This window comes from Odontesthes bonariensis, chromosome 15 (assembly GCF_027942865.1).
Source record: "Odontesthes bonariensis isolate fOdoBon6 chromosome 15, fOdoBon6.hap1, whole genome shotgun sequence".
Classification (NCBI taxonomy): Eukaryota; Metazoa; Chordata; class Actinopteri; order Atheriniformes; family Atherinopsidae; genus Odontesthes; species Odontesthes bonariensis.
In genome coordinates this window covers 20,462,049-20,476,864 of record NC_134520.1, presented here as the reverse complement: position 1 = coordinate 20,476,864, position 14,816 = coordinate 20,462,049, and the positions used below count along the sequence as shown (strand labels likewise).

Below are 14,816 nucleotides of genomic sequence, written 5' to 3'. Positions count from 1 at the left end.
GCACGTTCAAGTCAAACTTGTTTCTTCTGGGCTCAAATAGCAGCTCGTACCTCCCACAGTGGCAGCAAAAAAGTCAGCAGGCAAGTTCAAAAGCGAAAGACTCGTGTGATTCATTGATTGTGTCGGTTTTGAACGAGGAAGCAGCTGATGTAAAGAAAGGAGACGTGGGCGTGAGTTCCATTTAAAAGTGAGATGTGACAAAAGCAGGTTTGCTTGTAGAACAGAGAGCTGGAAGGGAAATGAAGATGGACGGACGCGTAAGTAAAGTGCTTAAAACGTTATACAAAATAGGGCCAAAAGAAGTTAACCATCTGAGGTTGTTTATGGCTTAATAGTTTAGTTTAAAAAGCTTTATATTAGAAGGCAACTTGAACACAATGTTCAAAGTACTGCACTGAGTACAAATACAGTGTAATAAGTGTTTATGAAAGATTGTTACATGAAGCTTTGAATTCAAAATATGTGATTATATGTTTAACCTTCATTCCAGCCTGCCAACAGTTGAATGTGTAGGCTTTAAACATACCACTGGCCTATAGTGTATAATAATTAATGATTAGAACATGGAAGTAATCTAGGAGTTGTTAAGTTTGGCTTGTAAATATGCTCTTGAATATGGAAGTGGTTGTGCATTTGTCCAGGAAGTGGTTTAAAAATGAAACAGGCTTCTAATAACACATTATGTGTTATTCCAATCCCAAAGTACCCTTCGATACCTTACGAGAGCATCCAGAATCTCTGGTCAAAATGAAACTACACATTAAGGAACAGTCGCTTCCTAGTTTTACTCACAACAATGAAAGCTAAAATGTGTTATATTTATAGTATCCTGCCCAAAGGCGACAGCTTATGACAGCTACCGTCTTACTGAAAGTTTAATAGACTTCCTGTGTTTTACTTATGTGATTATGTTTGATTGTTTCAGACAACTTTAATGAGAGTCCTCTTAAGTGTGGTGATCCTTTCTAAAGGGTGTCATTCAGACGTGAGATGCAGGAATGACAAAGGAGAAGAGGTTGACTGGTTGGTGCAGATTTTGAGTTGGAACAGTGTTTATTTTCATCTACGGACTGTTTTAGCTGAATAAATGACAAAAAAGTACACTCATTTGTTTTTCCTACACACCATTAGGTTTATCTTATACAAGCTGCCCAATGTAAATGAAGATGGTTTGTCATATTTCTACATGGATGAGGGCACCAATGGGTGGAAACTCAGCAAAGAGAAAATCAATGGCAAATCTGGCTCAATGGCAAACACACTGAAACCTCTTCTTGACTTCTATGACAGAAAGGTAACATATGAAAGAATAAGTAGCTCTCTGGCAAAGCTTTTGACCTGGATACAAATCTAGAGTTTTGTTTTTTGTTTATTTCAGACGGAGGGCTTCGGCTACTTGCTCTACAATGATCAGCCTCCAAATCAAAAGACAGTTTCTGCTTCATTTGGCCACAGTAAAGGTGGGCGCAACAATGTTCAGTGGGAATACGCAAAAAGGTCTGACTAATCCAAATGTAACAGGTTCATCCTTTTTCTTTTTCCTGAAGGGGTTGTGATGTTGGACAAAAAAACTGGAGTCTGGCTTTCACACAGTACACCGAAATTTCCAACATATCGAAGTAAAGACTTCTGGCCAAACAGTGGAAACGCTAATGCTCAAACATTTTTTTGTGTTACTTTTGCCTATGATCAGTTCAAAGATATAGGTAGGTTAACTGTTTTGGCTATTATTCTGTATGCCAATGCATTTATATATATATATATGTGTGTGTGTGTGTGTATCAGGCTCAATGTTTGCTTTGCAATTTACAGGATTGCAGCTGAAGTACATCCATGCCTACTCATATGACTTTCACCTCCCAACAACTTTTCATCAAGAGTTACAGTGTGTAGCACAGCGAAGCTGCTACCCAAAAAGTGATCCTTGGTTTAATGTGCTGAATTTGACCTCCACGAAGAATCGCATTTTCCTCAGCTTTGCAAAATACACACGATTTGGGGATGGTGAGTGCTTGCAGTTAAAAATGCAAGAAATAAATAGACAAAAAGAGATCCCGTTACTGTAGCGCGGAATCAGGCAAGAATACAACAGTTTTTGCTTTGAAAACGATGGGAACAGGTCCTCTCGCTGTTCCTTCTGCTTTCAATATCAAAAACAGAAGATGTGGTGATGTAACACGGTGGTAAACATACCCCATTCAAACGTTTCTTTACAGTTAGTCAAAGAATTTTAATGACATTTTACATGTTTTTTAAACACATTTTACACAGCAATCCAATTTCAGTGATTTAATTTTACTATGAGGATAGAACTGATGACATGTGTTGACAAAATAGACATTTTATTTGAGATGTACTCTTAAACAGTCTCTATAAAATGGCAGTTAACAGTGCTGTTTTTTCCGGTTTTGATTTCCCTGAACTGTAGATCTTTACTCCGGCCTTATCGCAAGCAATATGCCACAGGACCTGTTTGCTAAGAGTTGGGGGAAGATGCGTGAACCTCTGGCCTCTAACTGCAGCTCCAGCATCCCTCATCACGTCTACAATGTGAAGGAAGTCAAACTCCCTGGGCAGAAGCCCTTCGTTACCACGATGGATCACTCTAAATGGTGTGTGACTTCAGGTGGTGACTGGACCTGCATCGCTGATATGAACAGAGAGAGGAGCCAGATGAGCAGAGGTGGGGGAGCAATATGCATTAAAGACCCTATTGTGGCGAAGACTTTCAGGGCATTGATCTCAAAGTATGAAGTTTGTAAAAGGCCACATGACGCTGCTCAAAGCAGTGAGCTGTAAAGGCAAAACATTAGTTTAACTGTAAAGAGAAAAAGCTGAACAAGCAAATGGTGAAAGACGAGACTTTTGATTTGGTTGTTTATTTCTTTTATTTTGCATCTTAAAATCATATCTTAAACCTTTATTTGTGGATAATCAAGCTTTTTATAGTCAAGATTAAATTAACTGATTGATCAAATTGATGCACACTCCACGTCTCTTAATGTGATTTTCTGTTTTTTACGATCATTTACTCTGTGCAAAGATTATTATTTCTTTAACAGGTCAGAATGCATTCTCCATGCACACATAATGACAATGATTTAGTTTATCTGTTTTTAACCTTTTAGCATTAATAACATTAAGTGCTTCAGAAGTAACAAACATAGAAAACAATCAAAATGCAGATATCTAATCACGTAAATTAGCATTAACAAGTCGTTCAAAAGAAGATCATGAAAATCCAAGGTACGTGTTAAACAGAGCCAACATTTACTGCAAGCCAAATGTAAGAACTCGCTGAAGTCATACTTTCAGAATGCAGCTGTTTAACAAGTAAATAGGTGTTCATGTTCTGAAACTACCAAATCGGAGAAGAGGTTTATTATGTCAAATGACTGGTCGAACTCAGAGGGCTACAACTGTATTTAGATGTATTAGAAATAGATCTATATTGTTTCCATTCAGCACAGATTCAGGACTCACTAAGTGATTAGTGAGTATTTTTCTTTAGTAAGAGCAGAGGTAAAAGCAAGAGGTTTGTCACAATCAATGAACTGTTGCAATAAAGAAACAATTAAAGAGAATGATAAAGAGTCAGCTAAATGGTGATGTTGAAATAGTAGTTTTTTAAGTTGTTTTTTTTTCCTTTTTAATTAAACAAAACCTAAATGCTTTATTTGATATCGTATTTTTTCTGTTATATTATTTTTCTCATACATTATATGTCAATGTGACACTCTCTGGAGATGTGAAGAACTGATACAATGACTTACTATCACTTCTTACTCTTATGGAGTAAAACAAAATGAATACTTAATCTACAAGAAATATTGTACAATTTAATTAGCTATACATGAATAATCTCACTTTAGGTTATTCAGACTTCATTTGAACTGAGCCTTTTAAGATGTAAACATTTGTGTCATTTTCCTTTTATGAAGTTTTTTGTTGTCACGTATTTTAACTTGTGTATTTTTGTGCGTCACCTGGCAGTTGATGTTTTTAGTATGGCTTCCTATTTGAGCTTTCCTTTTTTATTTAAAGGCCAATCAGAAGTGAAATGTACTAAATCTGTAAGGAAACCAATCATTAATAAACTAAGCATCCCACACAGGCTGCTTCCAGTTATTCAGAGCACAACACGGCAGGGCCCAGTGTTTAGAAATAACTTGATGTGTTCCATGAATAAAGGTATGTTTCGTGTGAAATGTAGCCTATGATGAGCTTTTTGTATCAATGCAAAATCGTCAGATAAAGTTAAAGTTTCTCTGAATACAGCAAAACAGTGCGTTTTCCTGTTACGATGACATTTTTCAGTCCAGTAAACCTCACATTAGTTCTAAGAAAATGTCATTGGCTAATCTTCCTGCTCCTCTTCCTTTATTTTTGACTTAAAGGTTCACTTGTTGACACTTACTGGTCTCATTGCATCATTTGGGGTTTATGATTCGTGAGGTGGCTTCCTTAACCAGTGTGAACACATCCGGACTTTGGGGACACTTCCAACTTTGATATAACATCAAAATAAATGCTGCTCAACAGTTACAAACAGGCACAGCTCCAACATCATCAAGAACATCAGCGGGTTAACAGATTATAATTCTACGTGTAGATAAATGACTATCTTTTTATTTCAGTATGATACTGTGGGATTGCTTCTTAGAAAAGTGGCTAAATTCTTCTTTAATGTTTTGAATTATTTTTCAAATATGCAATTCATATGTGAAATGCAGGACTGACATCAGAACGAGGCTCAACCAATCGGTGCAAATTTAGACACACAAGTTGCTGACTCACAGCTTCGTACATATGATAAACTTCAGATTGTTTTATTTTCGGTTTCCTCACTGTGTAAAAACTGCAGGTATGTGTTTCTGCGGTAGTCACAATATCTAACCACAAAAGGATTAAATGCAGTTTGCCTTTTTGTACCACCAAGGCACATATAATAAGAAAGAAAGCTTGCAATTATAAGTATTGAAGGATGTAATAATTAATATTGAAGGATGTATGTCACGGTACCACTGCAACACAGATTCCGGCCTCCAGTCTGCTATTTATTCATTTACTTTCTTTTGAAATCATTTATCCATTTATTTATTGTAAATTGAAAGCTTTGGATGCACGCTCCATAATGATGAAGCTCCAAACTCCTGCTGTACTGCATCACTTGTGCAACGTGGACACAGCTTTGGTCCATTTGATTTTGCAAGCTCTAATACTTAGTGTTGGCTTGGTCTGCAATTTCTGTTTAATACAAATTTTCTTGATTACTCGTATTATGCTACATTTTTTCTTCACAGTTGCAGAGCTTCACTCCAGCTCAACAACATCAAGCTGGCGATGGACGCACAGCCATGTCTTTCCTCATGCAGCTCCCACATCATGTGTACAGTGTGAAGGCAAAAGGGGAAGGTGAAACTTTTTTTTGATGCTAAAGATAACTCTAAGTAGTATGCTGCTTCTGATCACGGCCTGAACCGCATAAATGGTGTGAACAACTAAGCAAGTCAGATGAATAGATGGTGGAGAGAAGGCATGGGCCGGTATACCGCGGTATGAAAAAGTCAAGGTGGATTCTTTTATCAAAATAAGAAACGGTTTTACGTGTCAATTAAAAGGTAATTATCTTCAAAAGTTATTCTTCCAAGGACAAATCAGGTAATTTTGATATTGTTGAGGGTTTAATATCACCTTTACAGACTATCATGGTGATAACACATAGAACACAATGCATGCTTATTGAAATTTCAACTTCTGTAGAGGGCTGTTCAATGGAATTTTTTTTTAATTTTTCTTGTTTTTAAATACAGACATTCAAAGTACACATTTTAGAGCTGTAATCATAATACTGTGAAACTGTGATATTTTTGCCTAAAGTTATACTGCCAGAATCCCATGCCTAGAGGAGAGTACTTACCACTTACCATTATCAAACAGTGTCAACAACATTCAAAAAAAGGTTTGTATAGGAATGCTTCATGGATTCAACAATATTTATTTATTTTATAGGTTCTCTTTGAATAGGGTTGAGAAAACTAGAATACCAAAAAACTACAATGTACTCAACAACAGTTAATGAACCGCTCCACATCAGCATCTAAAAAAGAGGAAATAAGTGCTGCCAAAAACCAAAGAAGCAACAACCACTTGAGGATCCCACAGTCACTTTGTGCAAGTGCAAACTTAGTTTGACACGTTAAGTTTTTTAAATGGCTGTGTCTGTGCTCTAAAATAACAGGGCGTCACAATAATAACAATAGAAATTAGGTATTCTACATGAAATTTTCACAATTTGGCTTTCCATTTAAAATATAAATTACATATTCTATTTGCCTTATTCATTCAGTCAGTGGTTACAATTTCAAATGGACCAAAATGACAGTTGAATATCACTCGTTACTTGCTTATTCCCTCATTGAAGAATGAATATGTTCAATTTTAATGTGAAAAACACCTTTAAAGATCCAGCGTGAACATGTAGTCAAATATTCATCAGTATATCTTAATTCATCACTTTTCAATCAAATTAAAATAAGAGCTAATAGGTTTTTATGGCCTCAAAAGGCTAATTGTATTCATGAATGCCGCAAAGAGCCATTCTTGCCCCTCTGCCATGCCCATGCTCCACCGTGGACCAAAAGGAACTAAACGTTCCCCCGGTTTTTTCATGAGATGTTTGGCATTTATCTAGATGCAGTTTGCAATTTCAACCACTAGATATCACCACATCCTTTATACTGGATATTTATAAGCTCCGAGTTCTCAGTTTGTGGGCCGGCAGGTCGTCACCTTCCACAACCAGAGAGACTTCATCTTTTTCAGATTCCACAGGTGACCAGTAGATGAATGCATAGACTTACCACAGAGTTTTTAATCATCCTGTTCATATTAAAAGGCTGAAATAGTACAATGTGCTGTTTTTTTCTTTTTTCCTTTTTACTTATAGTATGGCTCCCAGTTACCCGTATCTTTTTTATTAGATTTTTAGTTTTATTCCATTTGATATCATATTCTAAATTTTATTTTATGATGGTTTGGGAAATTTAAAGGGATAGTTCGCCTCTTTTGACATGAAGCTGTATGACATCCCATATTAGCAATATAATTTATGAACATTGACTTACCCCCTGCCGCGTCCTGTGAGCCGAATTCCAGCTGAGTTTTGGGGTCCACGAAGCTAGTCCGGCTAGTTGGCTGGGGTCAATAAAATAAAGCGTTTTGCTTCTAAAAAAAATATCCGTTCCAAAGAGTAATACATTTGCATCACAAAATCGTTGTCCAGGAAAAAGTCAGACCTCACTTCGCTTGGCGCTATTTTTGCCTCCCTTGATATCAAGAACAGACCGAGCACTCCCTAGCCACCTAGCGATAGCTGCACCTGTTACGGTGTTTGCTGCTCGGAAGCAGGGGAGTGCTCGGTCAGCACTTCGGTCTGCACAGTTTTACATTGGACGCATTGATATCAAGGGAGGCAAAAATAGCGCCAAGCGAAGTGAGGTCTGACTTTTTCCTGGACAACGATTTTGTGATGCAAATGTATTACTCTTTTGAATGGATATTTTTTTGAGAAGCAAAACGCTTTATTTTATTGACCCCAGCCAACTAGCCGGACTAGCTTCGTGGACCCCAAAACTCAGCTGGAATTCGGCTCACAGGACGCGGCAGGGGGTAAGTCAATGTTCATAAATTATATTGCTAATATGGGATGTCATACAGCTTCATGTCAAAAGAGGCGAACTGTCCCTTTAAGCTGTATGTATTGTCCTGGGGTAAATAGTGTCACCTTGTGGCCAGACCAGTACGGTCATTTTGGGTATTATTGTATCTCATTGGCTTGCTAATTAATATAAAATCCATACATTTATTGAGTATTGCAGTAATTTTAGTCTGTCCCATCCTATTGTCCACAGGACTCTGGCTGACCTCTGATCCAACTGTCCTACTACACCATGTTCCACTGTGACCCTGAGCGTTCTCAGCCTCGCTTCAGATACTGTGCTCATATAAAACTGAAGCAGAGATACAACAGAAGAGCGACACGCAGTTGTGGTGTGATGTACAGCGAATCTTACTAGAGATGATTAAGAATAATTGGGCCCTCACAATCTATGTGTTGAAACTGGTTAAATGAGCAGAGACAAAGAGAACAAGTATGTTTTGCATGCCAGCACAGTGAATTATCCAGTGGATGCTTAAAGGGATTTCAGTGACGGTTTGTGCTCCTCTCTGGTGTAATTAAAGGTAGGGTAGGAGATCCTGGATTTTGAGTCCAACGAAGCTGCATTTTGAAAATACACAGGTAAAAAGTCCCAACCCTTTTCTTCACTTTCCCCCCGAAGGCACGCCTCTAGAATACATGAACGCGCACGAGCACGAAGGTGCACGAGCGCTGTTCTGACAGCAAGCATCGATCGTTGCCGTATTTAGTATTTAGTATTTAGTTTATGCTAACTATACGTTTAATAATGCTAGGTGCTAGCCAAGCTGGCTCTAGTTTAGCTTCCTGCCAAGCTTCTGGACGCGTAATTCGTTCACGGAGCAGGGTACGCGCACAGGGGGAAGGAGGGGGAGGGAGGAGCAGATTGCAGTTTGATAGACGGCATCAGTATCCAATCATTGTGAACGGTCCGTTCACAATGATTGGATACTGTTTTTCCTAGATTGTACGTTCTAGAGGCCACTAAAACTTTTCATATTTGTGTCAAAACTTTTAATTAATTGGTTGCAATGGGGGTGTGAAGAGTATTTCAAGCAATATGTAAAAAAATGTTCCAGAAAAAGATCCCCTACCCCGCCTTTAAGCATGATGACTTGTACTCAGAATTTGTGCGTGTCTACAAGGGGGTGCCACAAGGTTCAATTTTAGGCCCCCTCTTATTCACTATGTACATAAATGATGTGGAACGAAATGTGTCTGACGCTAATATGCATTTTTATGCCGATGACACAATCATTTACTGCTTTGGGTCATCCCCTGCCAATGCTGTTGAATCACTTCAGAAGGCCTTCGATGTGATCCAGCACACATTTCTACAGCTAAAATTACTACTTAATGCTGATAAGACTAAGCAAATGTTGTTTTCAAAGCCAAGGAAAAGACTGTTAAACATCCCCACAATATTCACCCTTGAGGGAAATGAAATTGAGGTGGTACATTTGTATAAATATCTTGGTATCTTGCTTGATGACATGCTGACATTCAAAGCCCACATTGAAAACCTTGTAAAGAAACTTAAACTAAAACTAGGTTTTTTATTTAGAAATAAATTCTGCTTTTCCTTTGATGTTAAGAAGCACCTTGTCTCTGCAACTTTTGTATCCATTTTAGACTATGCAGACCTCCTGTATATGAACGCTTCAGTTCAATGCCTGAATAAGATTGACTCTGTCTATCATGCTGCCCTGAGGTTCATCACTAACTGTAGGGCTCTAACCCATCACTGGAACTACATGCCAGAGTACAATGGCCTGCACTGGCTACCAGGAGACTCACTCACTGGTACACTTTTATATACAAGGCAATACTCGGACCACTGCCACCCTACATCTGCAGCCTAATCACAGTAAGGAACATTGGCTCTTATGGTCTGCGTTCCAATGACCATTTGCTACTCTCTGTTCCCCGTTTTTGTACAGAACGGGGAAAAAGGGCCTTTGCTTTTTCTGCTCCTACCTCATGGAACAATTTACAAAAGGATTTGAAATTAACGGAACTGATTCCTTTGAGGAATTTTAATTCCAGGATAAGAACACTTGAGACCGAGTCCCTTGTCTGTAATTGTTTTAATTAATTTGTTATCGTTTTACCTGATTTGTTATTTTAATGCAACGGAAATTTTAATTTTGTAACTTGTGCTGCCACTTGGCCAGGACGCCCTTGTAAAAGAGATTTTTAATCTCAACGGGTCTATTTTCCTGATAAAATAAAGGTTAAATAAAATAAAATAAAATAATGGCAAGGAAGTGTCTGACGGGTGCAGTAATTCAGAGTGTGTCAAATGTTGTTTCACTTTCATAACTTGTTTTTATGAATAAACATGCCTGTTTCTGCACGTTCAAGTCAAACTTGTTTCTTCTGGGCTCAAATAGCAGCTCGTACCTCCCACAGTGGCAGCAAGAAAGTCAGCAGGCAAGTTCAAAAGTGAAAGACTCGTGTGATTCATTGATTGTGTCGGTTTTGAACGAGGAAGCAGCTGATGTAAAGAAAGGAGACGTGGGCGTGAATTCCATTTAAAAGTGAGATGTGACAAAAGCAGGTTTGCTTGTAGAACAGAGAGCTGGAAGGGAAATGAAGATGGACGGACACGTAAGTAAAGTGCTTAAAACATTATACAAAATAGGGCCAAAAGAAGTTAACCATCTGAGGTTGTGTATGGCTTGATAGTTTAGTTTAAAAAGCTTTATATTAGAAGGCAACTTGAACACAATGTTCAAAGTACTGCACTGAGTACAAATACAGTGTAATAAGTGTTTATGAAAGATTGTTACATGAAGCTTTGAATTCAAAATATGTGATTATATGTTTAACCTTCATTCCAGCCTGCCAACAGTTGAATGTGTAGGCTTTAAACATACCACTGGCCTATGGTGTATAATAATTAATGATTAGAATATGGAAGTAATCTAGGAGTTGTTAAGTTTGGCTTGTAAATATGCTCTTGAATATGGAAGTGGTTGTGCATTTGTCCAGGAAGTAGTTTAAATATGATACAGGCTTCTAATAACACATTATGTGTTATTCCAATCCCAAAATATTAAATACATGGTACAGTGTTTCTCTTTACTATTAGAAACTAACAAAAACAATCTAAGTTGATTTTAAATGGAATTAAGGTCAGCGTAACAGTATCAGCAAATTTGTTTTCTCCTATTTTTTCTTTTTATACCTATGGATATCACATTCATTCAGTTAGTCTCAATCCATATTTCTCCCTGATCATTCTCACAACCCTTCGATACCTTACGAGAGCATCCAGAATCTCTGGTCAAAATGAAACTACACATTAAGGAACAGTCGCTTCCTAGTTTTACTCACAACAATGAAAGCTAAAATGTGTTATATTTATAGTATCCTGCCCAAAGGCGACAGCTTATGACAGCTACCGTCTTACTGAAAGTTTAATAGACTGCCCTGTGTTTTACTTATGTGATTATGTTTGATTGTTTCAGACAACTTTAATGAGAGTCCTCTTAAGTGTGGTGATCCTTTCTAAAGCGTGTCATTCAGACGTGAGATGCAGGAATGACAAAGGAGAAGAGGTTGACTGGTTGGTGCAGATTTTGAGTTGGAACAGTGTTTATTTTCATCTACGGACTGTTTTAGCTGAATAAATGACAAAAAAAGTACACTCATTTGTTTTTCCTCCACACCATTAGGTTTATCTTATACAAGCTGCCCAATGTCAATAAAGATGGCTTGTCATATTTCTACATGGATGAGGGCACCAATGGGTGGAAACTCAGCAAAGAGAAAATCAATGGCAAATCTGGCTCAATGGCAAACACACTGAAACCTCTTCTTGACTTCTATGACAGAAAGGTAACATATGAAAGAATAAGTAGCTCTCTGGCAAAGCTTTTGACCTGGATACAAATCTAGAGTTTTGTTTTTTGTTTATTTCAGACGGAGGGCTTCGGCTACTTGCTCTACAATGATCAGCCTCCAAATCAAAAGACAGTTTCTGCTTCATTTGGCCACAGTAAAGGTGGGCGCAACAATGTTCAGTGGGAATACGCAAAAAGGTCTGATTAATCCAAATGTAACAGGTTCATCCTTTTTCTTTTTCCTGAAGGGGTTGTGATGTTGGACAAAAAAACTGGAGTCTGGCTTTCACACAGTACACCGAAATTTCCAACATATCGAAGTAAAGACTTCTGGCCAAACAGTGGAAACGCTAATGCTCAAACATTTTTTTGTGTTACTTTTGCCTATGATCAGTTCAAAGATATAGGTAGGTTAACTGTTTTGGCTATTATTCTGTATGCCAATGCATTTATATATATATATGTGTGTATCAGGCTCAATGTTTGCTTTGCAATTTACAGGATTGCAGCTGAAGTACATCCATGCCTACTCATATGACTCTGACCTCCCAACAACTTTTCATCAAGAGTTACAGTGTGTAGCACAGCGAAGCTGCTACCCAAAACGTTATCCTTGGTCTAATGTGCTGAATTTGACCTCCACGAAGAATCGCATTTTCCTCAGCTTTGCAAAATACACACGATTTGGGGATGGTGAGTGCTTGCAGTTAAAATTCAGCGGTAAAAAATGCAAGAAATAAATAGACAAAAAGAGATCCCATTACTGTAGCACGGAATCAGGCAAGAATACAACAGTTTTTGATTTGAAAACTGAGCTGGTCCTCTCGCTGTTCCTTCTGCTTTCAATATCAAAGCAGAAGATGTGGTGATGTAACACGGTGGTAAACATACCATGTTTACCACCGTGTTTAATGACATTTTATATGTTTTTTAAACACATTTTATCCAATTTCAGTGATTTAATTTTACTATGAGGACAGAACTGATGACATGTGTTGACAAAATAGACATTTTATTTGAGATGTACTCTTAAACAGTCTCTATAAAATGGCAGTTAACAGTGCTGTTTTTTCCGGTTTTGATTTCCCTGAACTGTAGATCTTTACTCCGGCCTTATCGCAAGCAATATGCCACAGGACCTGTTTGCTAAGAGTTGGGGGAAGATGCGTGAACCTCTGGCCTCTAACTGCAGCTCCAGCATCCCTCATCACGTCTACAATGTGAAGGAAGTCAAACTCCCTGGGCAGAAGCCCTTCGTTACCACGATGGATCACTCTAAATGGTGTGTGACTTCAGGTGGTGACTGGACCTGCATCGCTGATATGAACAGAGAGAGGAGCCAGATGAGCAGAGGTGGGGGAGCAATATGCATTAAAGACCCTATTGTGGCGAAGACTTTCAGGGCATTGATCTCAAAGTATGAAGTTTGTAAAAGGCCACATGACGCTGCTCAAAGCAGTGAGCTGTAAAGGCAAAACATTAGTTTAACTGTAAAGAGAAAAAGTTGAACAAGCAAATGGTGAAAGACGAGACTTTTGATTTGGTTGTTTATTTCTTTTATTTTGCATCTTAAAATCATATCTTAAACCTTTATTTGTGGATAATCAAGCTTTTTATAGTCAAGATTAAATTAACTGATTGATCAAATTAATGCACACTCCACGTCTCTTAATGTGATTTTCTGTTTTTTTCCGATCATTTACTCTGTGCAAAGATTATTATTTCTTTAACAGGTCAGAATGCATTCTCCATGCACACATAATGACAATGATTTAGTTTATCTGTTTTTAACCTTTTAGCATTAATAACATTAAGTGCTTCAGAAGTAACAAACATAGAAAAAAATCAAAATGCAGATATCTAATCACGTAAATTAGCATTAACAAGTCGTTCAAAAGAAGATCATGAAAATCCAAGGTACGTGTTAAACAGAGCCAACATTTACTGCAAGCCAAATGTAAGAACTCGCTGAAGTCATACTTTCAGAATGCAGCTGTTTAACAAGTAAATAGGTGTTCATGTTCTGAAACTACCAAATCGGAGAAGAGGTTTATTATGTCAAATGACTGGTCGAACTCAGAGGGCTACAACTGTATTTAGATGTATTAGAAATAAATCTATATTGTTTCCATTCAGCACAGATTCAGGACTCACTAAGTGATTAGTGAGTGTTTTTCTTTAGTAAGAGCAGAGGTAAAAGCAAGAGGTTTGCCACACTCAATGAACTGTTGCAATAAAGAAACAATTAAAGAGAATGATAAAGAGTCAGCTAAATGGTGATGTTGAAATAGTAGTTTTTTAAGTTGTTTTTTTTTTCTTTTTAATTTAACAAAACCTAAATGCTTTATTTGATATCGTATTTTCTCTGTTATATTATTTTTCTCATACATTATATGTCAATGTGACACTCTCTGGAGATGTGAAGAACTGATACAATGACTTACTATCACTTCTTACTCTTATGGAGTAAAACAAAATGAATACTTAATCTACTACTTAATCTCACTTTAGGTTATTCAGACTTCATTTGAACTGAGCCTTTTAAGATGTAAACATTTGTGTCATTTTCCTTTTATGAAGTTTTTTGTTGTCACGTATTTTAACTTGTGTATTTTTGTGCGTGACCTGGCAGTTGATGTTTTTAGTATGGCTTCCTATTTGAGCTTTCCTTTTTTATTTAAAGGCCAATCAGAAGTGAAATGTACTAAATCTGTAAGGAAACCAATCATTAATAAACTAAGCATCCCACACAGGCTGCTTCCAGTTATTCAGAGCACAACACGGCAGGGCCCAGTGTTTAGAAATAACTTGATGTGTTCCATGAATAAAGGTATGTTTCGTGTGAAATGTAGCCTATGATGAGCTTTTTGTATCAATGCAACATCATCAGATAAAGTTAAAGTTTCTCTGAAAACAGCAAAACAGTGCGTTTTCCTGTTACGATGACATTTTTCAGTCCAGTAAACCTCACATTAGTTCTAAGAAAATGTCATTGGCTAATCTTCCTGCTCCTCTTCCTTTATTTTTGACTTAAAGGTTCACTTGTTGACACTTACTGGTCTCATTGCATCATTTGGGGTTTATGATTCGTGAGGTGGCTTCCTTAACCAGTGTGAACACATCCGGACTTTGGGGACACTTTAAAGATCTGAATCTCTTCGGTTCGAGTCACTGTTATAATAAAATTATTCCAACTTTGATATAACATCAAAATAAATGCTGCTCAACAGTTACAAACAGGCACAGCTCCAACATCATCAAGAACATCA

General features: G+C 37.5%; 2 protein-coding genes across 2 annotated transcripts; both read left to right on the top strand.

Moving 5' to 3' along the window:
* Window positions 1–39: 39 nt before the first annotated feature.
* Window positions 40–4,113, top strand: LOC142400522 (deoxyribonuclease-2-alpha-like). The gene is made up of 7 exons (XM_075485455.1): window positions 40–257; window positions 926–1,023; window positions 1,132–1,294; window positions 1,379–1,460; window positions 1,548–1,706; window positions 1,813–2,004; window positions 2,429–4,113. Exons 1-7 carry the CDS (start codon window positions 240–242, stop codon window positions 2,797–2,799), a joined length of 1,083 nt encoding a protein of 360 aa, XP_075341570.1. The 5' UTR covers window positions 40–239; the 3' UTR covers window positions 2,800–4,113.
* Window positions 4,114–10,115: 6,002 nt separating this feature from the next.
* Window positions 10,116–14,299, top strand: LOC142399843 (deoxyribonuclease-2-alpha-like). The gene is made up of 7 exons (XM_075484386.1): window positions 10,116–10,309; window positions 11,173–11,270; window positions 11,380–11,542; window positions 11,627–11,708; window positions 11,796–11,954; window positions 12,049–12,240; window positions 12,646–14,299. The coding sequence occupies exons 1-7, from the start codon at window positions 10,292–10,294 to the stop codon at window positions 13,014–13,016; spliced, it is 1,083 nt and encodes a 360-aa protein (XP_075340501.1). The 5' UTR covers window positions 10,116–10,291; the 3' UTR covers window positions 13,017–14,299.
* Window positions 14,300–14,816: the final 517 nt, after the last annotated feature.

What these genes read in the sequence shown, in the direction of transcription:
- LOC142400522 (XM_075485455.1), top strand. An exon ending in TTCATTTGGCCACAGTAAAG is followed by an intron (nt 1,461 to 1,547) that starts GTGGGCGCAACA and finishes TTTTTCCTGAAG; the next exon opens with GGGTTGTGATGTTGGACAAA. An exon ending in ATACACACGATTTGGGGATG is followed by an intron (nt 2,005 to 2,428) that starts GTGAGTGCTTGC and finishes CCTGAACTGTAG; the next exon opens with ATCTTTACTCCGGCCTTATC.
- LOC142399843 (XM_075484386.1), top strand. An exon ending in TGATCAGTTCAAAGATATAG is followed by an intron (nt 11,955 to 12,048) that starts GTAGGTTAACTG and finishes TGCAATTTACAG; the next exon opens with GATTGCAGCTGAAGTACATC. An exon ending in ATACACACGATTTGGGGATG is followed by an intron (nt 12,241 to 12,645) that starts GTGAGTGCTTGC and finishes CCTGAACTGTAG; the next exon opens with ATCTTTACTCCGGCCTTATC.